The sequence below is a fragment of the Phyllostomus discolor genome, chromosome 4 (assembly GCF_004126475.2).
Source record: "Phyllostomus discolor isolate MPI-MPIP mPhyDis1 chromosome 4, mPhyDis1.pri.v3, whole genome shotgun sequence".
NCBI classification, from domain to species: domain Eukaryota; kingdom Metazoa; phylum Chordata; class Mammalia; order Chiroptera; family Phyllostomidae; genus Phyllostomus; species Phyllostomus discolor.
The window spans coordinates 147,108,534-147,133,342 of record NC_040906.2 but is presented as its reverse complement, the minus strand read 5'-3'; the positions used below and the strand labels follow the sequence as shown (position 1 = coordinate 147,133,342).

The 24,809-nt window shown below is 35.1% G+C and overlaps 1 protein-coding gene across 4 annotated transcripts in view; it reads left to right on the top strand.

Annotated features, from left to right (window-relative positions):
* CEP162 (centrosomal protein 162) overlaps positions 1–24,809 on the top strand; it is a 75,109-nt gene that overhangs the window by 38,584 nt on the left and 11,716 nt on the right. For 3 of the 4 annotated variants that reach the window (XM_028509877.1, XM_036024432.1, XM_036024433.1), the window contains exons 14-26: positions 900–1,033; positions 1,281–1,508; positions 2,019–2,159; positions 4,097–4,209; positions 6,457–6,562; positions 9,212–9,338; positions 10,586–10,749; positions 11,512–11,616; positions 14,643–14,855; positions 15,931–16,580; positions 19,288–19,429; positions 21,391–21,489; positions 24,352–24,486. In XM_028509877.1, coding sequence (XP_028365678.1) covers positions 900–1,033; positions 1,281–1,508; positions 2,019–2,159; positions 4,097–4,209; positions 6,457–6,562; positions 9,212–9,338; positions 10,586–10,749; positions 11,512–11,616; positions 14,643–14,855; positions 15,931–16,580; positions 19,288–19,429; positions 21,391–21,489; positions 24,352–24,486 — 2,357 coding nt within the window. The remainder of the gene's footprint in view (positions 1–899; positions 1,034–1,280; positions 1,509–2,018; positions 2,160–4,096; positions 4,210–6,456; positions 6,563–9,211; positions 9,339–10,585; positions 10,750–11,511; positions 11,617–14,642; positions 14,856–15,930; positions 16,581–19,287; positions 19,430–21,390; positions 21,490–24,351; positions 24,487–24,809) is intronic. The other variant, XM_036024434.1, reaches the window with a different exon arrangement.

Sequence of the window (24,809 nt, the reverse complement as noted above, 5' to 3'; positions counted from 1 at the left end):
TACCTCAAGATCACTTGTAGGTATTTCCCTTAAATTTTTTAAATTATTAATTGAATTTATTGGCCTTAGAATGTTTTCTCCTGTTTGGGTTTTACAAGGTAGCTAGCTTAGAAGCTGAAAATTTGACCAGAATATACAGTAATCACATTTTTTCTAATTGAATATATATATTAACAGAGTAGTAGAGCAGTATTTTAATTTTATCTTTTTAAGTCAATTTAGCTGTTATAAAGTTTTCATGCAATTTATATCATTCTATTCATATTATAGTATCTTAATACACACTACTTCTAAAAAGTATGCTTTGGCCCTGGCTGGTATGGCTCAGTGGATTGAGTGCCAGCCTGCAAACCAAAGGGTTACTGGTTCAATTCCTAGTCAGGGCACATGCCTGGGGGCTGGGGGCCAGGTCCCCAGTAGGAGTGCCCGAGAGGCAGCCACACATTGATATTTCTTTCCTTCTCTTTCTCCTTCCCTTCCCATCTCTCTAAAAATAAATAAATAATAAAATAAATAAATAAAAAGTATGCTTTGAAAGCACATTTAATTTCAACTAAGGCGTTTCATAAAGTTATCATCTGCTCTTTGACTCATTGTTTATTCTTGTTAGTGCTATGAATCTTTAAAAGAATAATTTATTTAAAAGTAGCAAAGCCCAAAATTATCTCAGTCCACATTCTCACATTTATTTAGCTCCATTTGTCATTTGACATGAATCTTAAGTCCATTAGCCTTCTGTGTCAAATTGAGTAGAATGTTGATTAGGGGCAACAGCTCTGGTCTCAGTGTTACACATTAGCCTCTTTGAGATCCTCATTGATCTTATTGTTACATAATTGCTGAATACACATTCAACTCTGTTTGCATTTGTGTTTTTATCTACTGTCTACACTATTTAGAGATATTATCTGAAACAAAACTCATCAAACCTGCAGCATTAACTAAACCAGCTCCCAAAACTGAAAGTTGTCCGGCTACTCCTGAGAAGTCTGAAGACCCTACAGAAAGTGCTTCCGGTGTTCAGTTTCAGAATGTAGGTATTAATTTTAAAACACTATTCATAGTGTTTTTATGTTCTAAAGTCATATTAAAACCAAATTATTAATAAATAAATGACATTTCTTTTGCTTTAAGTGTTCACTCTTACTGAATACATATTTTCTTATTTAGCAGAACATTAATATTCTCATTTTATTCTTTGTGGGTTTTTTTTTTTAAAAACCACCTGTGTTTGAATCTTACATGTAAATCTGTAATGAAATAATGCTTTTCCTTAAAAGGATTCTGCAAGATACCATGGTGGGAACATGGACACAGAATTAATTATGTTTAAAAGAGTTCAGGAAGCAGAGGAAAAATGGAGGGGCGCACAAGCCCTAATTGAGCAAATTAAAGTCACATTCTCAGAAAAAGAGAGAGAGCTGGAAAATAAGATGGAAGAACTAAAGAAGCAACAGGAAAAGGAACTCTTCAAATTGAGTCAAGACAACTATATTCTTCAAGCCAAGGTACTAGACATGTTTTCCTATGTTTCTTCTTATTGATTATAAAAGAGCTTGTACCCCCTGATAAATGCATTGTCATCTTTTTGTTCTTGGGGCTGTATGGCTTGATGTAGGTGCTGTGTAAAATGTGAGCGTGGTTCCTCGGAGTGCCTCCTTACACAAGAGTCCAAAACCAGTCCCACGAGGGAAACAATCAAAATTTGTATTGGCTCATTTTGATACCTTTATTCAGTTAGCAGTCCTTTGTAAAATACATCTCTTAGTTCACTGTGACCTTCAAAGAAGACAGTTCAGAAAGAACTTCTGTTGAAGGTCTAGATTAAGAGATTAACACTGTGGAGCATTTCTGAGTAACTTTCATTTCCGAACCACCATCAGCACAAACAACACTGTAATGATTTAATTGTAGTTGGTGTTAGGTTAATTCCAGTATGGTTATAAGACTGTTTTTCTTCCTCACTTCTCACTTTATCATCTCTTTCCCCATGTAAACAATTTCTGTATTTTTTCAAGTTAAATAGCTTTGGAGAAACAAACAAAAAACAAAGGTGGTTACATTTTGGAGAACCAGCTGATGCTATTACTGAAGAAAAATTGAAGCAAATCCAAAAAGAAATACAAGAACAAGAGACACTTCTTCAAGGATATCAACAGGTGTGATTTTTTTCAGCACATAGTGGGATTGTTCTTGAGATCCTTTGATTATAAAAATAAGGCATATTAAAATATTTATGTGTTCATTTAACAGGTAATGGGAATTCTGGCAAATATGAGGAAGCGATAATTTGAGTCTGAGCATTTCTCACAGGCAGAATTGAAGTAGTTAACAGCATGGATTCTGAATTCAAAAAATCTGGTTGCAGACTTAGCTGTGCCACCTGCTGTGGAGCCTTGGGCAGACCACTTCTCTAAGCCGATTTCCTCATCCATGAAATGGGGATGATAATAATAGTACCTGTCCCAATAGGTGGATATGAAATTAAAATACGACAATGCAAATTAACCTCTTAGTGCCTGGCACAGAGTAACCAATAAGTGAATGTTGCCTGTTATTATTTTTAAGAGCTATGTTCCTTAAAAACTTCCCTGTTTTTATAGTGCTTTTCAATAGGTGATATTGAATAGTTTTGTTATATTGAAAAATATAAATCTGAAATCACTTGAGAGTGAAAATTTTTTTTTAAGATTTTATTTATTTATTTTTTTTAGAGAGGGAAGGGAGGGAGAGAGAGAGAGAGACAGAGAGAGAGACAGACATCAATGTGCGGTTGCTGGGGGTTAAGGCCTGCAACCCAGGAATGTACCCTGGCTGGGAATCGAACCTGGGACACTTTGGTTCCCAGCCTGTGCTGAATCCACTGAGCTACGCCAGCCAGGGCGAGAGTGAAAATTTTTTAATTAAATCGGAGAAAATTTGTGTGTCCTACAGAAGGCAGATAATTGTGATACGTGATGGAACCCTGGTCATGCTGACCTGACAGTTAGCCAGGACAGGTTTGGTGACCTCCAGCATGAGATTTCGTCTTCGCTCTTCCCTCCTCCCTGCCCTCTCCATTTTGTTTTTACTTCCCTTCCCTTCTCCCTTATCACCTTTTCCTCTTTTGACACCTGTAGCCTAGGCATTACCACATCAGAGATGACAGTGTTTACTGTAAATGAAGTAGTACTAATTTTGCAGAACATACCACCCTTGAGTTAGACCCTTCCAAACCCTTGGTCTGCCGTTCTGATTTGCTATATAGAGCATGAATTTTAAGGAGGATTCCACAAACCTATAAGTTTGCCAACCACCCCCTCCCAAAAAGAAATACAAAATTTAATATCTATATATAATACATTTATGTAGTTTTGGGGGTGTCATTAATTCTGCAGATATTTAAGCATAAACAGTCTGCCAGGCATGAGGCCAGACATGGTGAGGTGGTTCCTAGTTTTTATTAGATCCTCAAGGCTCCTTGGTGTTTATCAGATTCCTAATTTTAAAGAGGTTAATAAGCCACAGCACCTACACATGGATTGGTACTTTCTCCCTCTGATCTCACTGAGTCACTTTTTAGCTTAAAGCCTAGTGGTGAACTAGGTCTAGTCTCTGCTCTGCCTTATTCTGATCTTTCAGAAACACCAAGTCTCTTAACTCCCTGATCACAGAAAGTTCCAGAAACAAGCATGGACACTCACTGAGCCTACATCAAACTACCTCACTGTGGGAAGACAGGCCAAAAACAGAAAACAGGGTGCAGACAGTCCCACTGGCCTTTCCACCCGTGGAGCCCAATGTTGGAACTTGGCTACTCCGGCACTCACCCACCCTTTTACCGTTGTGAAATGCAGTACCTCCTATTGACATTGGGCTCTTCAGCTTTGGCATTTTTGCAACTTTTTTTTGAATAAGCAGTTTGGAAAAAATAGTTTTCAGAAAATAAGTTTTCTTCTGTTGTAACATAAAGAATTCTTAAAAGATTCTGCTTGCTCAAAAACTGAAGAAAAATTTAAAAACCTTAAAAATGTTTAAAGGATGTATCTGTTACGATCATATGTACTTATAAGTATTTACTGACTTTAACTAAATGTTATTTTCTATTTATAAAAAGGAAAATGAAAGATTGTATAATCAAGTGAAAGACCTCCAGGAAGAAAACAAGAAAAATGAGGAGCGGATGTTTAAGGAAAACCAGAGTTTATTCAGTGAGTTAGCTTCCTTAAAGTAAGTCCTTCTTAAATTCTTAAAATCAAATGTACTTAGATTGTTTCCAAGCATTTTATTGTTATATTAATAATACATTTTTTTAAAGATTTTATTTATTTATTTTAGAGAGGAAAGGAGGGGGGAGAGAGAGAGAGGGAGAAAGGGAGAGAGGTGTCAATGTGCGGTTGCTGGGGCTTATGGCCTGCAACCCAGGCAGGTACCCTGGCTGGGAATCGAACCTGCGACACTTTGGTTCACAGCCCGCACTTAATCCACTGAGCTATGCCAGCCAGGGCTAATAATACATTTTTATACTTAGAAATGAAAAAGTGTGTACACTGATTTATACTTTTGTAACTTTTATATTTTTAATAGTAGTTTTCCTTTAGTATTACATGTCTAAAACATAGGTGAGTATATTTAGCATATTTATATTTGAGTTTAAAATCAGTTTCAGAAAACTGAACACACAATACTTCTCTTGACTGATCATTAAACCTGAGATGCCTATGTAATGCATATTAGTAATAATGCCTTCAGTAATAATGCTAAAAAAATCATACAGTGTCACTTTACTGTTCTAGGTCAGGTTCCATACAAGTAGAGTCTCAGGTGGGAATCTGTGGAGGTGATTTCCTAGATGATAACTCTCAGGAGAGAAGTAGCAAGAGAAGCAAGGTGAGGGGTGGGTGGAGGTAGGGAAGGTAAGCAGGAATGTGTTCTCATCTGAGACTGGCTTCATTCTGCTCTCATAGAAAGTTTGGGAGAACAGATGCATCATGTAGTTGGTCCACACTTCAGGCAAGAGAGGGCAGCCTTTTTTTACCCCTAAGTGAGGCAGTCACTGGCCAAGAGCACCCCAGGAAGGGGTTACAGGATATCCTCTGGGAAGCAGCCTTCTGTACCCCCTGCCAGTCTGTCACTGACTGAGGTGTGTCCCAGGAAGCAGTTGAGGGATACCCTCTGGGCCAGGGGGAGGATTTGCTTTGTCTGAGGCATTTCTACAGAGGAGAAATGGAGTTATCGATCAGCACTCACTGTGGTGGGCTGTTGCAGCACCAGCACCTACGTAGGAATCATATTTCAGGTCTTTGGGATATTACTACATTCAGCTTTAACATACTAAGTGAAAAAACTGAACCTATAAACATGGGCATTGTAGAGTCCTATCTGCTTGTAGGAAATGATTACCAGTTGTGCATCATTTCACATGAATGCTATATTTATGCATACTTCTTCCTCTCTTTTGTTGTTGAATAACCTACGGTATAAGAGGCAGGGCTGCTGTTAGCTCCTACTGTTCTTTCATGCAAAACAGAAAAAGGTACACAGGTTGGGAAGCAAGGGCACTATCTTGTATATTAAAAATAAACAAATACTCCTTTCCCAAAGGTAACAATCTGCAGTTTTGATGCATGAATGCATTTCCATCTGCTTTCTTTCCACATGCTTCAATAAAGTATTTTAATATATTACATCTTATACTGCCTGGCCTTTAAAATAGAGCTATTCCAGGATCCAAAACCAAAATTCTAAATGAACTTTCTTAATGAAATAAATGGTATCTTTAGCACATTAGGGTTGAGTGAGTACATATGGATTTTTTAATTTAATCTTTATTGTATTTTTTCCATTACCATTTAGTACCCTTACACCCCTCTCCCCCCAGCCATTACCACACTGTTGTCCATGTCCCTGAATCCATTTTATTTTTTGCACAATCCCTCCACACCCTAACCCCCTCCCCCCACTAGCTGTCATCTGCTCTCCATCACATGTGGATTCTTAAACTCCTTATATGTTTCTGGAAAAAACATAATTGAATCTAAGGTAAAAATAGTAAACTGTTTAGTTTTGTTAGTTTACATGTGGATGATAGGCAGTTTGTGTTTCTCAGAAAGGAATCTAGGAGGATGTGACAAGGAGTACGCAACACCACAGAAAATACTCAGCATGTCTTTCCGGGACGTTGAGTTTTTTCCTCTCTCAGAATTGGGAGGAAATGTTTTTATACTTATATTATTTCATTATATATTAAATAAGCCAATAGTCTTAGGGTTTTAGTTCATTTAGATTAAATATAAACATTTCCCTTTTCTAAAGTATTTTCCCTTTAAGTGGTATTTTACTGTTTAGATTAAATAAACTTTTTATCTTCAGTGACTCACTTAGTTCTAACATCCATTAAGAGTTTTTAGTTTCAAAATTGAATATTTTGTTTTGAAAAGAGTGTCTCATAAAACATTTGTTTTCCAAATAAATCAGAGAACAGATGCAGAAAAATCATTTCCTGTCTCAAGTAGTTGAAGATTCAGAGCCCACCAGAAACCAGAATTTTACAGATCTGTTGGCAGAACTACGGATGGCACAGGTGAGTTGCATAAGGATCTTAATTATTAACAATAGTAAAGATTATTATAAAAATCACCATATGTGTAAACAATCTGGGTTTTGTAATTTATGAATAAATGAGACCCTTTTATAAATGTTATACCATTTAAAAATTAAGAAAATCAAAGATAGCATTTAGCATACATGTGGCGCTAAGGCAGAGGAAACAACGAAATCCTGGTTTTAGATGGCATCCTATTTATAATACAATGTTTCTTCAGGCATTTATTATATGGAGTTGTACTGCAATCATAACCTCTCAGGGCATGCATACATTATTTCAGACAAGTTCCTCCTGAAAAATGTACAGCAAAAATAGACAAATAATTTGAAGATGATGGTTTACCTTAAAACCTTAGTTGGTTTTTTACCTGTCTTCCTAAGTGGACTACTTCCTTCTAGGGGTCAGAGACTATACCCACAAATATTTGTATCTGATGTACCTAATACAAAATGCAATAGTTGCTCCCTGATTTTTCTTTATTTTATTAATTGTATTACAAAGATATGGCCTAGAATTTTCTAGAGGAGTATTTATCAACCTTTTGGAATTTGGGGTAGGTTAATTGTATTTTAAGCAAAACAGTGTTATGTATTGCATAATTTTTTTTCTAAGATTTCATTTTTAGAGAGAGGAAGGGAGGGAAAAAGAGCAAGAGAAACATCGATGTGCAAGAGAAACACTGATTGGTTACCTCTTGCACGCTCTCAACCAGGGACTTGGTCTGGGCCAAAAGCCAGGCATGTGTCCTGACCAGGAATCAAAACAGAGACCCTTTGGTTTGCAGGCTGGTGCCCAATCCACTGAGCCACAGCAGTCAGGGCTGTATTGCATAATTTTTATAGTCCCTGTCCCCAGTGGACCCACCAGTCATTGTAACAATCAAAACCACTGTTTCCAAACATCCCCTGTAGGAGGGCAGTTAATTCTCTCCTCGCCCTCCCCTTAAGAATCATAGCACTAAATACAAAAGCCCTTCCAATCTATTTGATTGCTGTTGTAAACTAGAAAAATTCCAGTTATGTGCCACTTTTTAATTAGAAATTATATGAAGTGAGGTTACAGTTACATAGGAATTTGAACATATCATAGTTTAATAATTGATGTTTAACTGGTTTTTGTAGTATATAAAATGCAGCTTCAAATATGAATCCATTAAGAGATCTTTTTTCAGATATATGTATATACAGAATAATTATTAGATAGGTAAATACGTAGACAGATAGGTAGAAAGAAAGAATAAATAATTGAACAGGCCCCCCATCCCTTTATCAGTGGGCCTCAAAATTAGCAAGTTAAAAAAGAATATTGCCATATTTTATGACAGCTTGGAAAAACACAGTAAAGTTTGAAGCCTAGCATTAGCGTCACTTGAAAGCTGTTAGTGAGACTGCATTTTTAGATTGTAAGGTAGTATAGTGTTTGTAAGAATTTTTATTTTGAAACATAACTATACCAAATATACTACCATGAGTCCAAGAGTTTCTCCAGCAGTTATGAGTTCAGTTCAGTGCACATTTATTGAGTATCTGCCATGTGCTTAGTGCCATCAGGTAGTAATAAATCAATCTTGGTCCCCATGGAGCTTTCAACCTGGTAAGAAGAACATGTACACAAATCAATGTCACATGAAACAAAGTAACAAATACTGTACTATAGGTGCAGTGAAAGTTTGTGGGCGTGCAAAGGAGGGGATAAAGAATAGCCTCATGTGAACTAAGCTCTGAAAGATAAGTATGACTTTGTGAAGCAGCAGAATGAGGCCACTGAGGGTAGTGTGGAATGTAGGGCATACTGAGAATTCATTTAACATTTTCTTGATGTGCCAAGCATTTTTTATGCGTTTATGACAGATATAAGGGTTAGCGAAATAAAATCCTGCTTTCGAGTAAATATATAATGTGTCAGGTGGTGATGAATGTTGTGAGAAGAAAATAAAGCAGCATACCTAGGGTCTAGGGTGGTGCTGCTGTTTGAGAAAGAGTGATCAGGGAAGGTCTTCCTGGGGCTCCATTTGAGCAGAAATCTGGAAGTGAAGGAGCAAGCCACCTGCTCTCTGGGGGCTAAGTGCTGGGGACAAAGGAAGCAGTAAGTGCAAACACATTGGGGTAGGAGTATGCTGGATGTGTTCAAAGAACTAGAAGGTCTCTGGCTGGAGTGGAGTTGGAGGAGGAGGATTTGTAGTAGATGCAGTCAGAGGCACAGGCAAGCCTGGGTTATGTGGCATTGAAGGGCATGGTAAGGCCTTTGGGTCCTTAGAACATGGGAGCCACCAGAGAGTTTCAGACAAAGAAGTGATAGTAACTGACTCTTTAAAACAATTCCTCTGGTTACCTTGAGGAGAATAAACTGTAGCTACTGAACATAGAGAAGGCAGACTACTTAGGAGGTTATTATAATATCCAGAAGTTAGAACAGCAGATAAGAAGGTCTTTCAGATTGTGGTGAGTTAGATGGTTAGAACTGATTTTAGTAGGTTGTGAGGAGCTATTAATCATTTGGGGGGTGGTAAAAAAATCAGAGCTAAATTTTAGGAAAAATAGCAGTATTTATGATGGATTGTGTGAGACTATACTACGGTTTACTGTGGCTAAAAATAATTTGCCTTGTATTTCTATGAATATCAAGAAAGAAAAAAACAGTTTATTGGAAGACATCAAAAGACTGAAGCAAGACAAACAAGCTCTTGAAGTAGACTTGGGAAAAATGAAAAAAGAGAGAGACCAAGCCAAAGATCAGGTTGCTTATGTCACAGGTAAAACACTGAGCTAAAACAGCTTACCTATATACTCATAACTGTTTAACCTTGAATTTAAGTAATAGCAGTTGGACAGCATAAACAAAATGCTGTTCCTTAAAGTATATGTAATGGTTAGAAACATTTTTTTAAATTGGTTATTCATAGGTATTTGCATTTGATTGGTTTTATCAGGAATAATTGTAAGATCAAAGAAAATAAAGGATTATTTTGAATTTGTGCCATTTTATGTTTAGTTGTTTACATGTCTGAAAGTCTAGCTGGTCTTTGACCTTCCTGAGGTCATGGTCTGTCTTTTTATGGGTCAAAAATGTAGGCTCTCAAGTATTTGCCAAGTGAACAAATAGCACTGTACTATGTTGGTAGAAAATGCAAGGATAAACGCAAGGAAAACGCAAGAAAATATAACAATATTTTCCCTACTAGGGAAAACAAAGTATGTAAGACAAGAATGCAGAAAAGTTTAATATAAAAAAATTACAAATAAACATGAGAAGGGTGCTAAATAGGGGTTTTAAGGAGCAGTGGCATTTGAGCTGGGTCCTGCAGACCAGTAAGATTCAGAACTGAAAGAATGGAGGGACACTGTTCTGAGTGTTTCATGAGCATGTTATTGAGTGAGCGTGTGGGTTGGATGGCAGAATATAGGGCCAGAAAGGTAGATCAGAAGAGCTCTTGTCTGCCAAAGTAAAGATTTTTCCTCTGTGATGTTAGAATCTTCAGTGTAAGGTATGTACAGTGAAATCCACTTACCTGCTTTTGAGAAAATTACTTACATTTACTTTCCTCATCTGTGAAACCAGAATAATAACCATACCCATCACATAAGTTGTGTTGAATAAAATCATGTGTGGTAAGCACCTACTGATGTTTGCTAGTGTTATTTTTTAATATAATTATAGGAATGCTTTATTTTTATTATTTTTAATATCTTGAATCCAATATTTATTTTTCCATGAAAACAAGTTTACTTTTGTAAAGAAAGTCAGGAGAGGAAAACAACTGATGTATCAAAAATTTCTATATAACCAACTTTGCTATGAGTTTGAGGATTTAGCTTATGAACATAATCTTGTCCCTTTAGTAATAAGCTAAACTAGACACTACTTTGCATACATCAGTTGTTTTTTCCTCTTATTTTTTCATAATTTATTAGATAACCATTGTTTTTCATTTTAAATCTTTCACTTTATGTCTACATTTTGAAAAATAACAATCAAGTCATTAAGTTACTTATCTTGTAGGTGAAAAATTATATGAAATAAGAATTTTAGAAGAAACGCATAAACAAGAAATAAGTCGTTTGCAAAAAAGATTACAGTGGTATGCAGAAAATCAGGAACTTCTAGATAAAGATGCAGTTAGACTTAAAGAAGCAAATGAAGAAATTGAGAAGTTCAAACTTGAGGTAATAGATCATTTCAGAATATATTTCTGTAAATCAGCCCTATTAAATTCAACAATCAGTTCTTAGTCTTGTGCCATTGAACCAATACTCTAAATTCTGTGAATTAAAATAGTTGGCTTGGGTTTTGGTTTACTTTTAGATGTGTAGTTTATTTCAAATTAGACTGCAAATAAATCCAAGCTCATTATCACAACCTGTCAGGTCTCCAGGTGTCCTGAACCCTGCCTGACTCTCCAGCCCATACAAACCACACTCCCACAAATCACTCACCTTCAGCCACACCAAATCTCCTGCTGATTCTTGGACATGCCAAGCTTAAACCACTTGTTGCCTTAGCCCAGATTACTCTGGCCTTGGTTCTCCCTGTGTCTCGCTCGTCATTGAGGTCTCAGCTCAAATTTCTACTCCCAAGAAAGACTTTTTCTGATCAGCCTTATCTAGTGTAGGTGCCAGTCTCGCCCTCTCTGGCCCTTTCTTCCCATTCCTTCAATCTATTTTTATTTTCTTTACAGTACTGTCACTTTCTGAGGTTATTTTGTTAATTTAGTTTATTAGCTTCTCAGCTGTCTCCTTCCACTAGAGAGCATCGGCACCACAAAAACAGGGACCTGGCTCTGCTTGTTTGCCGTCCGCATCTCTAGCGGAGTGCCCTATCTCAGATTTAATAAGTAAATGATGAATCAACTATAATTGTGCCACCTTCCTGGTGTTTTCCTGGTCTGTTTTAAATACACTTCTTAACATGTTTTTACTTATTGATAGGTTGAGAAACTGAAAGCTGAATCTGGAAATCCATCTATTCAGCAGAAGATACATTTAAAAGATAAAGCAGCTGATGCCAAAAAGATTCAGGACCTAGAGCGACAAGTATGTGTTAGGGGTAAATTTTCATTAAGGTATTTTATATATGATCTTATTATGTTTTTTCTTGTTTCAGGAGATCCTATATGATGTGGTCAATCTGGAAATTCTTGTAGACCTAATGTGCCTTGTTAGATGGTGGACCTATTAATGATAGATTATTTTGCATCACAGGTCTGTCTAGGAAGAGGAAGCAAAATTTAGGAACTCTGGGTGTAGAGTTAGGGTTCCTTCTCCTGACAAAATATTGGTGACAGGAGTACAAGAAATGAAATACTTGAGTTTGGAACGTGTTAGTGATGCTGGGAAGTGTTACAAAACACCGTGGAAACAGAACATTCAGCACCCCAAAGAACTGGCTGTAATTTTGACTTCTTACTATTTAGGCTTAAAAATACTCGTTACATGGTCAGTGTAGCAGGGAGATCTTTTTCCTTCCTTTTTAAAAACTTTTTCCTCCTTTTTCCTTCTTTTTTAAAAACTTTTCAATAATGTATTTCTATTCATAACTAAGTATTAAAGTAAGAATTTTCAGCCTTGCTCATAGGAGAGCATGATTCTGCAGTCAAGTCATGACATTTAAATGCATGGCTATTGTTCTGTCACAAACCCAGAACTGTGAGGTCATCAGTGCGCTGGATATTATCCCAGTTTTATGAAAAGGAAAACTAAGCAAAAATTAACTTCATTACTTTTACATGACCTATTCTTACATTAAAAGGTATGACTTGGTAGTGTGATTCAGTGGTCCACAGGAAAGCAACCACAAAAGTGATTTGAGAGCCTAGAAATATTCTAAAATAACTGTAGTTTAACATTGCTTGGCTTCTTTTTCTGTGCTTAAGATTTAGATTAGTCAATATGGATTAGCCATCCAGAATTGTGAGAAAAAAAAGGCCAAAGGAAATACTTCTCTAATAGATAAAATAATTTTAAGAGAAATAATGTAGAACTAAATGTGTGAGAAAAATATTAAACATGCTTAATAGCAAAATAAAGATGTGAAATGATGATATTGACCAGAAATACAACACTTTATAAAAGTAACTTTCCTCTTTTGTTAACACTATCTTTTAAAAATGTACTTGTTTATGAGATTATATATTTCTAACATATTATATCAGTAGTTTTTTGTATAGTTTGCTGCATGTGCATTTTAGATCTCAATTATATTCCCATGAATATTTCTATCCTAATGATTTTAAACCTTAATAAATATTTTATAATCAAGGCATATGATATTCAGAATCATTTTGAAGCCATTTATTCTGAAATAGATTACAGAATAAAATATCTTCTTTTCTAAAGAGCATATATAAGTAAAAATGGGGCTAATTAGATGCATACTTTAGTGAAAATTTCAGATTGTATGCATTAATTAATAGAATATTCTGTAATTTAATTTCCAGTGAGAATTTTTTAAAAATCTACTTTGTATGACAGCCACACTAGTATCAGTGATTAAAGAATAATATTAAAAAAGAAAAAGAAGATACAAATAAAATCTGATTCCCCAAAAATGCATTAATATACATTTCAAGGCATCTAAATTGACTGAAAATATTTCTTAAAATTTTAAATTAATGCATTGTGAATATGTTAAAAGAAATTCACTTTTAAAATTTATTTTTTATTTTAAATTTTTTATTGTTGTTTATTATATTACACTTGTCCCAAATGCCACAACTAAAATCTAGAGCTTCTCTTCTTAATACATGTGATATATATGTACATGCCTTTATATGCTTACATCTATTTCAGATAACTAGGTTTTAAATACCAGAGGAAGCAGAGCTTTGAAAATTTTGTAGATGAAATAAGTTATTAATACCCATAGCTGGCTATATCCCAGTTTATGGTATATCTGAATATGCAAGCAGTTGTTATGAATGGAAATATTTGCTGTTAACTTTGCAAATGATGTGACACTTAAATATTTAATATAAACAGTGTTCAGTTTATAAACAAGCTTTGAGCACCAGCCATTCATCTTGCCTTAAGAAAAGTAGTTTTTCATACCAAGTTATAATAAAAGCTCACATGATCAAGTCCTTACGATATGCTGGGCACCCTGCTAAGTAGTTTACCAAAATAAATGCCATTTGTTCCTCACTTAATTGTATCTTGCCATGAAATTGGTATTGTTATCATCCCCATTTTACCAGTGAGGCTAAAGAGGTTTTGACTGAGGAGTTGACACAGGCACAGAGCTAGTGGCAGTGTCTAACAACAGATGTGCTCTCACCACTGCACTGCCGCCTCTTAGCTGCTATTTCATTTGCATACTGAGAAACTAGAAAACTGTTAAACAAAAGAACTGAGTGTTTTGTGTGTTTCAAAGATATCTTAACTACAATACCTTTTAAAAAAGAAGGTATACAAACATATGCATATGTAAAATCAAACTCTAATTTCTGTAGACCCTGGTGCCATTCTCACATACAGAAAGACCATATAATATGTAGTTGTTTGATAGACTAAATGAATATTAGTCTTTGTCATCTAATCCTCCTTTCTAATTGAGGTTATTTTAAACTTCATTTGAAGGGGTACTTTTGGAGGTGGGGATAGGGTACGATGGAGGATGGAGCAGGATGGGGCAGGTGCTTATGAAGGTGTATGTTTATTGTAAGAAGTTTGCACATTCATGTACATGTAAGTAATATTTCAGTCAGTAGATAGCATAAGCACTATCATTTGAGGGTGTCTGCAGGAAAAAAGGGGGGGAAGAGCTGTGTCCTTAAAAAGACTGGCTATTACATGTAAAACAGTTCCAAGATCTATTTCAAATGGATGTAAGGATTTTATAAATTCACCAGTACTTAATTAGACAGTACATTATAGGGTTTTTTAAATCAGATAATCTAAGGATATGAAATTTGAAATTATTCTGTGTTTCTGTGCATTCACTTTAGTCCTGAGATGTGATAAAAGCATCTTTTTGAAATCTAGATATAACTGATAAGCATAATCTATATTAAACTGCTTAATTATATTTGTGAACTTACACATATACAAAAATATTTTAATAGGTTAAGGAAATGGAAGGAATTATAAAGAGAAGATATCCTAATTCTCTACCTGCTTTAATATTGGCTGCATCAGCAGCTGGTGATACAGTGGATAGAAATACAGTGGAATTTATGGAAAAACGGATAAAAAAACTAGAAACTGATCTGGAAGGCAAAGATGAAGAAGCAAAGAGAAGCCTTCGTACCATGGAACAGCAGTTCCAGAAAGTCAAAGTGAGTGTCAGGTAGCCATAGAGATGGGGCTCAGATGGACCATGGGAACTGGCACTTCTTAGATCTGGTTTTACCAGATAGCTCTTTCCCACAAAACCTTTACTGTAGTTGTCAGATGCAGAAACAAATTCAGATTCATCCTATCTTTTTGTCCTCCTTCAGTAACTTAGTTCAAATGTAAAATAATCAAGCACAGGATAATCTTTACATGAGCCCCTCCCAATGATATTAGAACTAGTGTAAATTAAGTCATGACAAAGCAGAATAAAGCATTTCTGATAACACAGTCAGTATAACATTTTTTAAATTACCATGGATGAAAATATTTTCATTGAAAGTCACTCACTCAGAGGCCCACTCTAACACTTATCATAAGACATTGAAGCTGTTGCCATGTCACTGTCCTCACCAGGCCGTGAACTTGCTTCTTGAAGCAAGACCTGAGTTTCTTTCTCTTTAGAATCTGGCCCAGAGCCTGGCACACAGTCATAGCTAAATATTCATTGAGTAAATGAACAAACACTGTCAGTGCCTCTTTCCAGAGTAAACTGTTGAGGTTATTTCATTTATTAATAAAAATCTCAAGGATATAAATTTCAAGCTGACTGATTTACTCCCCATGAGATTTCTAAATTGATATTAGAAAGCTGAAAATGTACTTTATCCTAAAGACTTTAGTACCCCCAGTTGCTTTCCTTGTTATTCCTCAAAATGTATATAGTTTGTCAGTTTGCTTAGAGAAGTGTATAAAATAGTAGGTTTGATTGTGAGGTTTAAAATAAGCTTTGGGGTGTACAAAAATGTGTAAGGTAGTGTTTATTCTATAAACACTACCTTATTCTAATGTTTATTCTAACATTAATTCTGAAATTATATAACATATATTGAGACGATATAATGTTCTGCCCTTTGAAGGTTAGGCATTCAATACAGAACCTCCAACAGAGTTGGAGGCATCGGAATATATAATGGGTACCTGAATGAAGGATTAGGTGGGTCCTGGTAACATGGGAGCTTCAGTAACTAATGAAATGTTTTAGCACTGGTTTGGCATTACATGCATTCTTTTCTTCAGATTCAGTATGAACAGAGGCTAGAGGAGCAGGAGCAGCTACTTGCCCACAAATTGAAGGAAGCACCTCAGAACCAACCTGACAGCTCCAGGCTTAAAGCACTAGAGAAGGAACTCAACGACATTAAGGAAGCCCATCAAATCACTGTAAGAAATCTTCAGGCCGAAATAGACAGACTTAAACATCAGAATGCTGAATTAGAACTCAAGAAAAATGGTAAAGTTGATGAAGATTTCCAGTCTATAGAATTTCAGGTGGAACAGGCTAATGCTAAAGCTAAACTGGTAAGACTCAATGAGGAGCTGGCTGCAAAGGGAAGAGAAATACAAGATCTTTCAAAAACTGTGGAAAGGCTTCAGAAGGAGAGAAGAATGATGCTGTCTAATCAGAACTCTAAGGGTAGGGAGGAAAGGACTGCAAAAAGGGTGAAGAAAGATGTTTTGCACCCAGGTAAAGGAAGTGCAAACTCCTTCCCTGGAACCCTGGGTGGCAAGCTTTACCAACCACATACTTTTACTGATTCCCATATTTCAGAGGTTTTACAAGAAAACTGCAGATTGAAAAATGAACTGGAGGGATTAATTATGGAGAGGAATGAGCTGAAGATGAAATCCGAAGAAGCTATGAACCAGTTTGAGAATTCCATAAAAAGGTAAAACGTGAATTTTTAAATATATGGGGACAAAACAAGTTTTTAAATTACAAGATGTATTTTCTCTGAATAATTAGTTATGCACTGAACTGAATTCATAGTCAAATTAAGAAATTATAGTGCTTGCTAAGCGTAGATCTATTTCTGAGTAGGATCCTCCACATTTTGGAAGCCAGATTCTGATGAACCTGAATCTCTGTGTCAACCCAAGTCATGTGTTTGGGCTGACCAGTCTTGTCTTCTTTCTGCATATACTGAAATGGTGTTAGTAAGCTGACCCATTGGGCCATTTTGCAAATGAGTATCATTATTTATGATTGTCATAGGCAGATTGCTGTCAAAAAATACCTATTACGAAAACGAGTTGACATTCTAAGAGGAAATGGTCCTTTTTTCCAAAATAACCCTTCAAATTAATCTTTTGATCACATCCATTCATGCATTGAAGAACTTGTTGTCACTCCTTTTCTTGGCAGAATCTCCAAGGACTCTCTAATGTCTCCTTCCTGAGGTTTCTCACATGCTCAGACTGTCTTCACCTGATAAACCAAGTTCAGTCCTCTTTCTCTGTCTCTCTTGTCCTCACCGTTCTTTTAAACCTGGTCAATGACCTTTCCCAGTCCAGCGGAGCTAGTTTTCTCCATCCTCATTTTCCTTGACATAGCTAACCACTCACCTTTTCTGAAGTGATTGCCTCCTTTAACCTACATGACTTGGCAGCTCTGACTAAAATTTTTTTTTCTGTTCCTTTTAACTGACTCATGACAACTCTTCATTCTGCCTCCCCAGAAATCAAACTTTCTTAGCCTAACTTGTTGAATTTCTTCACTGCCTGGAACAAATTCACTCATGAGCAAAAGCTCATTTGTGTTTCAAGTCCTACCTCTTCCACAAAATATTTCCTAGAGCTTCCAAGAAATTTCCTGCTTCTGCCTCCCAACTCTTACATGATTTATGAGTATAAACCTAGACAGCACTAATCATACATAACTGCCTTGTAGATCCTTGAGAACTGATGAAAGACTATATATCCTTTGCAACCAGTAAACACAATAGGTTTGTGAGATTTAAAATGTTTCAGGGTGCACAAAAACATGTAATTCAATGTTTATAAACCAACGTATTAATTATGATACATATATTGAGAATCTATAATGTTAGGATCTTCAAAGGTTAGGACGTCAGTACATTTACCTGACTCAAGGAACACAGAGATGGAGGCGTCACACTGAGTATTGAGTGCCCGCATGAAGGAATAGGTGGGTCCTAGTAGAACACAGGAAGGGTGAGCACAGGAAACCAAATGAACATAGGAAGCACCTAACAAATACTTATTGATTGACTGGCAGGGATGTCTCATTGAGTCATCATGGTAACCATATTGCTTCCAAGTTGAAACTTTTTCTATAGTCCCAAATGTGATAGTAGCAATGAAGCTATTTAGAAAGAATTACATTCTTTACTAGAAAAATTTCAGGTTTTCCTATAAATTTCTCTATACATATTTATAATTTTTTAGTATTATTAATCTGTTTCTCCAACTGCTCTGGGTCTAAGAAGAAATAACCTTTCCTAGCAGCAGATTTAGGGTGTTGTGTTTCTTTTTTATTATATACAGTTATGTCATGGGTGCTTCAGATTTCTATGCTTTTCTTAGGGCCCTACTCAAAGTATTCATATAATCAAATAAGCAATTGATATATTTGTTTGTGATTTTGGAATTTTCATATTAATAGGTATCACTAGTGACTATCTGCTTTGATTACAATCCTGTCATTTTAAAATAATATTTTCTTTTTTTATTAAGATATTTTTTAATATATTTTATTGATTATGCTATTACAGTTGTCCCATTTCCCCCTTCACTCCCCTCCACCCTGTGCCCCCTCTCCCACCCACATTCCCCCCCTTTAGTCCATGTCCATGTGTCATACTTATGAGTTCTTTAGCTTCTACATTTCCCTAAAATAATATTTTCAATAAGAGAGGAAATGTTTATAAGAAATATATCAGAGTTATAACTCTACCATTTGCTAAACGGTCTCTGAATACATACATTTTGTCACAGAGACAAATCATTAGTCTCTTATGATCCAGATTAATTTGGTTCAGTTACTCTGTGTCCTGAGAATTACTGTAAAAAACAGTTTTATTCTCACAACATGCAGCTAGCCCAGAGTCATATTCATGGACCAAAAACTGGAGAAGGATGCCTAGACAAAGCATGGGTGATTTTTAAAGGGAACAATTGTGACTATCCAAATAAGAATCTGGGCAAGAAATATGAGTTTTTCTTAAAAGGTAAAATAACAGGCCCTTTGCTTTAAATCCAGACAGAACATTTAGAACCTGATTCCCTCAGATGTGCAGCACTAGAGTAGAGTGGAAGGCCTGGCCTGCTTTAGCTCTGCTGGGCCCAAACCACAGCTCTGCAACTTACTGATCCAGGAGCCTAGATACAGCACTCCTTCCTAAAGTCAAGTTTGTCCTTAAACAATTCAGTAAATAATTGAGTTCATGGAGTGGTTGTACAAACTCATAAATAAATAATGTGTAAGTCACCTAGCACAGTGCAGGAGACATTGGTGCCTGCTCTCCCTTCACTTCTTTAACTTCCCGTCTTCTTACACTGTTTTTGTGCTAACTCTGAATTAGAGGTTGAAGAGCCGCTTCTATGTGTGGTTTTCTTTTGTTTGCTCTTTTAAAGGCTCAAGGAAGAGACTGCAGCACACATCTCATCTCTCAAAGCATCTCATCAGAGGGAAGTGGAGAAGCTCCTTTGCCAAAACGCAGTAGAAAATTCTTCTTCCAAAGTAGCTGAACTAAATCGTAAAATAGCTACTCAGGAGGTAAGTGACTTTAACAAACTTTCTTTGCTTTAATGTGATCATTTTTCTTTTTGGTATTGTTAACAGAACACTACTTTAGAATTATTTTAACTTCACTTTATGTTGGTGATAAAAATGGTATTAGCTTGATTTTATTTTTGTGTAGGATGCCATTACTTATGTTTAACTCTTCTAAAGTTATACCTCTAAGTATGTGTTTTACAGTTTTGTCCCTGTATTTCTCAAGTAGATCTTCTTCTAAGTTAGTGTTAATGGGTGGTTGAGGGCTGTGTCTAATGTGATTGGGAACTTAGTCCTTGAACTTGAATGTTAAACCATCTCCCTCTACCCCAAATCTCAACTGACAAGTAATTGTCCCAGTCATTCTTTTGCCCCATTAACTGTTATCCGTTGAATAAAGAACGATCCTGCATCTGTAGACGGTCAGGCACTGGGGGACAAAATATTGAACAGAGATATACATAGATAGCTCTATACAGTATGCTGACAGCTCATCTGCATTTCCTCGAAAGTGTCTTTCTTCTCAGATATCTATGAATATCTACAGTGTGGCCCATCTGTGGAGTTAGTAAGGTGAACAAACAACATTAAAATAGAATGTGCAATTTACTTTCAAATGCTGTATCCAAGAAAAAAAGCAAATAGGGCAAAATATTAGCAATTGGTAATTCAAGTTGAAAACTATATGAATGTTCATTTTGCTCTATATTTTTCTGTAGGTTTTAATTTTAAAAAAAGCTAAGGCAATTACTCAAGAAATAATTATCTCACTACCACTTCTCCCACTTATAATTATTTAATATCATCTTAATTAAAAACAAACCCCCAAATTGGGGAAGTTCAAATATGGACTACATATTAGATGTTGTGAAATTGTTCATTTTCTTAGGTATGAAAGTGTCATTGTGATTTTGTGAGAAAATATCTATATCAGGAGATTCATGTTGAAATGTTTGGGGTACATAAGGATGAAATGTAATGAGGCCTGTATTTAATCTCAGCTCAGAAAGAACTGTGACTGTTTTCAACAATTCAGTAAAAAGATTTAAAGTGCTTATCAAAAGTAACCATTATAAAGCCTTGAAGATAACCTCTGTAGCCTTTTTCTTCATAAGAGTGGGTGTCAGTGTGTGGTGTAAACATGTCACATGACTGTATAGTAAGGCATGGTCTAGGAGAGGCAAAATAGTCTCATGATGCTGTAGTGGCACAAATATTTTACTTTCCCAGCATTCTAAATGTAATATTGCAAATTGTGCGTTAAATAGAGGTTGGCATAGTTTGATCATGTAAACAGTAAAAGTAAAACATTACAGATGAGATGATTTTTTCCTAAGCTTTTTTGATTTCTTAAAGGAAGTCTTAGTGTTATTTCAGTTTCTGTATCTAAAAATATGAGGCTAACATTTATTTCACAGACATTAGGCTTGTGTTATCTTTATTTAGTCAATAGCTTTTAAATAAAAGCTATTATTCTACTTTAATCACAAAGTATAAAAATAACCACTTTCTTCAAAATGTTTAGACTTTATAGGTTTATTTTATTTAATCTTTATTATATTTTTTCCATTACCATTTAGTCCCCTTATAGTCCCCTACCTCCAGCAGTCTTAAAAGGTATTTTTCAGGCCTCAGAAAAAAAGTACTAGAGGTTAAAAATCCAAGGGGTTACATAGCCATTAATTTGTAATAAGCGTGATGCTTTATAATTTAACATAAAATTTATATTAAATATTGAAAGAAGCAAAACAATGAATTTATTTTGTGAATTTAATTAATTCAATAAACTTAATTCCTATGGCAGTTTATTTCTATGTTAGAACTTGGTAATTTTAAAGTATTAGGATTTTTAAAAAATTTTGTAGTATGAACAAAAGTCATTAGTTGACTTTCATATATTTTTTCAAATAATGTTCAAGGAAGAGCTTTCTTAACTTAGTATTTCTAACATAATTTTCTAGGTACTTATAAAACATTTCCAAAATCAAGTTAATGAGCTGCAGGATAAACAAGAGTCTCTAGTAGTTTCTCAAGTTCGAGAAGAAATTTTACAGAAAGAGGTAAGAAATAACAAACATATTGGACTAACATAAGGTTCTCTTAGCCATTTCAATCATACTCATATTTCTGCATAAAATTTTTAACAAATATACAAATAGACGTATCTAGAAATATCATGTCAAGATTACATTAATAACTTGCTTATGGAAAGTCCTGTTGGCTAATGACTTAATTCAAACCACTGCCAATGAATAAGACTTGGCACCCTGTGACTTCTGGGTTTTCCCTAAACTAAAATAACCTTTGAAAGGGAAGAGATTTCAGACCATTGATGAGATTCAGGAAAATACAATGGGGCAGCTGATGGTGATTGGGAGAACTGTGTGAGGTCCCAAGGTGCCTACTTTGAAGGGGACTGAGACGTCATTGTCCTACATACAGTGTTTCTTATATCTTGTATCTTCAATAAATGTCTACTTTTCATAGAAAAAAAGTTTGCTTTCCCAGATGTTATTTTCTGAGCAGTGGGGAAATGGGATTTTTGGTTCTTTTGTTAGATTTTTTATGATATATAATTGTATGATTGAAACCATTTGTTCTTTAAGTACTAACACTATTTAATTGGGTTAGGAAATAGGTCAAGTATCATGACTGATACTGGATCGCCAATAATAATATAATTATAGGAAATAGATCTTTTTGTAAACTCACCATAGCAATAATAGTTACTGAGTTTTAAGTACTTAGTATGTACCAGGCACTGTGATATGTGCTATATGTGGTTCTTCATTATAACCCCAAAGGGTAGGTACTGTTAGTCCCATTTTATGATGAAGAAATTGATGCTAGGAAAATTAAGTAACTTGCCTGAGGTTACCAAGCCCCTCCTTATCATTGGACATGGAGGTTGTTACTATAGTTTTTTCTATAGTATTTATGTAACAGGAAACATGTTTGATCATGCATTTTTGCTTATGTATCTATCCGTATTTTCCTATGTATTATGCACACTTTTTGCCCAAATTTTTGAGGGAAAAATAAGAATACACATTATACGTGGGTATAATAATTACATACCATGGGTATAATAATCTCGTGTATAACATGCACAAAAACACATGTGCACATTATACACAGCAAAATACAATACTTACATAGGATAAATTCACTACAATGCAAGAACTTTGTAAAAATAGGTATTCTATAAAAATAAGTATTCAATTTTAATTATACTCTTAAAGATACGTTTAAGTAGGTACAAATGGAGAGAAATTTTTTCTATTCTTTGTCTAGAACCGATTGTCTGAATTCATGCAATTTACAAATGAATGTTTAATTGTTTAAAGGGGAATTCATTTATTAACTGATGAATAATTGTTAAACACCTACTCTTTGCTGTGCACAGTGTTAGAAAAACAAAGTAGACAAAATCCGTGCTTTCTTAGAGCTTACTTTTTATTTGGGGAATCAGACAACAAAAAATGTTTGATAAATTAAGACAACATCTGTAAAGTACTTAAAATAGTGCCTAGCACATAATGTCATGACTCACTACTGCTGTTTAAGATTGAAACACAGTTGTCTCAGATTAAGATTGATTCAAACACAGTTGTCTCAGATTAAGAATCCTGTGGCCCACCTCTCTTTTGAGTTAAGTGTCCTTCACTGCTCTTTGGGCATCTCACCATCATAGCACATTGTATTGGAATTCTCATTCACTCAACTGTTTTTTATTCACTTGACGAAGCACTCCCCAGCTAATGTATCAGGAAATGGATTGATTACCTGTGGATCACAAGATAGTGATGGCTGGGAATGTTGTCTATTGATATACTCACAGTCACTTTTCAATCATTAAAAAGCTTATAGAAGTTAAAGTGATATTTGACCATTATGTGTATAACAATGCCTCTGATAACTTTTTAGTTTAGAGTCATTGTTTGTTTTATATGTTCTTGGTGTTTTACAGGTTTTGGTGATCATTGTTTTGATATAATAGTTTATATCCACCACAGCATGTTCTATACAGCCTGTATGACCTTTCTGCACATCATCCAGTTAAAGTCTGCATATTTTTTTTGGTCAGGAATGTTTCACATTTAAAATACTTTGATTTGCCCCTGACTTAGTTTGCTTGTATTTTTTCCTTTTAAAAATTAATTTAGGAAGAAGTATGTGTTTAGTATTATCAGTTACTACATGTTTCCATGTAAAACATAATTGAATTTGTTAATTTTGTCTATTTTCATTTGCTTGTCAATTGTTTTGCCTTTTGATGTTAACAATTAGCAAATTATAATTATATGGCATAAAGGAAATACAGGTAATTGTTTCATCAAGCCCAGTATAAAGAAGCTTCACATCCTCCCATTTAACTCCCTGGCGACATAAGATATTTCCACTTTCTCTGTGGGCCCTCATGTGAAAAAGGAGATAGTGCACTAAACTGTGACTTCCCGTGTCTTTCACCTCTGCAACCTCAGGATTTAACACAGCAGCAAGCACAGAAAGTTTATTACTTCATTATCTCTATTTTATATGCATGCATTTGTTTGTGGAATGAAATATAAAGGGTAAAATGATAAGAGCCAGAAGAGAATTATAAATAGGATTATAGGGAGTTGACAGAAGGATCCATATTTACTGAACTTTTTGTATTATTTAATCTTAAAAGTAATCACTCCATTAACAAATATTTTTTAGCAAAGCTGAATACACCAAAGAAAAGTGCCCAGCTTAATTTTGAGTGCCATAAACCAGCTTGGCATATGTGGGAGGGAAAGGTGGCCCACTCTGAAACCTTTTGGAATGTGAGGTCAGTTCAGAAGACGTGGTTAACATTCTTACCTCTTAAGACTACTTGTTAAAAATGAATTATTTCCATATCATAGTTTTTCATTTACTTCATACCTCAATTTTAGATTACAAAACTCTTGGAAGAATTGAGAGAGGCCAAAGAAAACCATACGCCAGAAATGAAACATTTCATGGACTTAGAAAAGAAAATTAAACAGATGGAAATGAAACATAAACAAAGAGAGCAAGAACTGCAACAGGTAAGGTAGTAAATCACATTTACATATTGGGATAGTTCTTCACTTTTAAGTACCTCCACTTTGCTATAGCTTTGTCATCCCTAGCAAAACTTACTTTTTAAAGTGTTTCCATTATATATTAATCTTATTAACAATTTAAAAGTGACTTTAAATCTCAAATACCTGAAGATTGGTTTGCATTGTATATGGAGAAATAGAGAAACAACTTGTATCATGTTGTTAATTATTGTTAGGTCTCTCAAAAGTTCAAGTCATTTCAATAAATCTTTGTAAAGATTTACAACATTAATGTAATTAATTATGTAATTACATTAATGTAATTT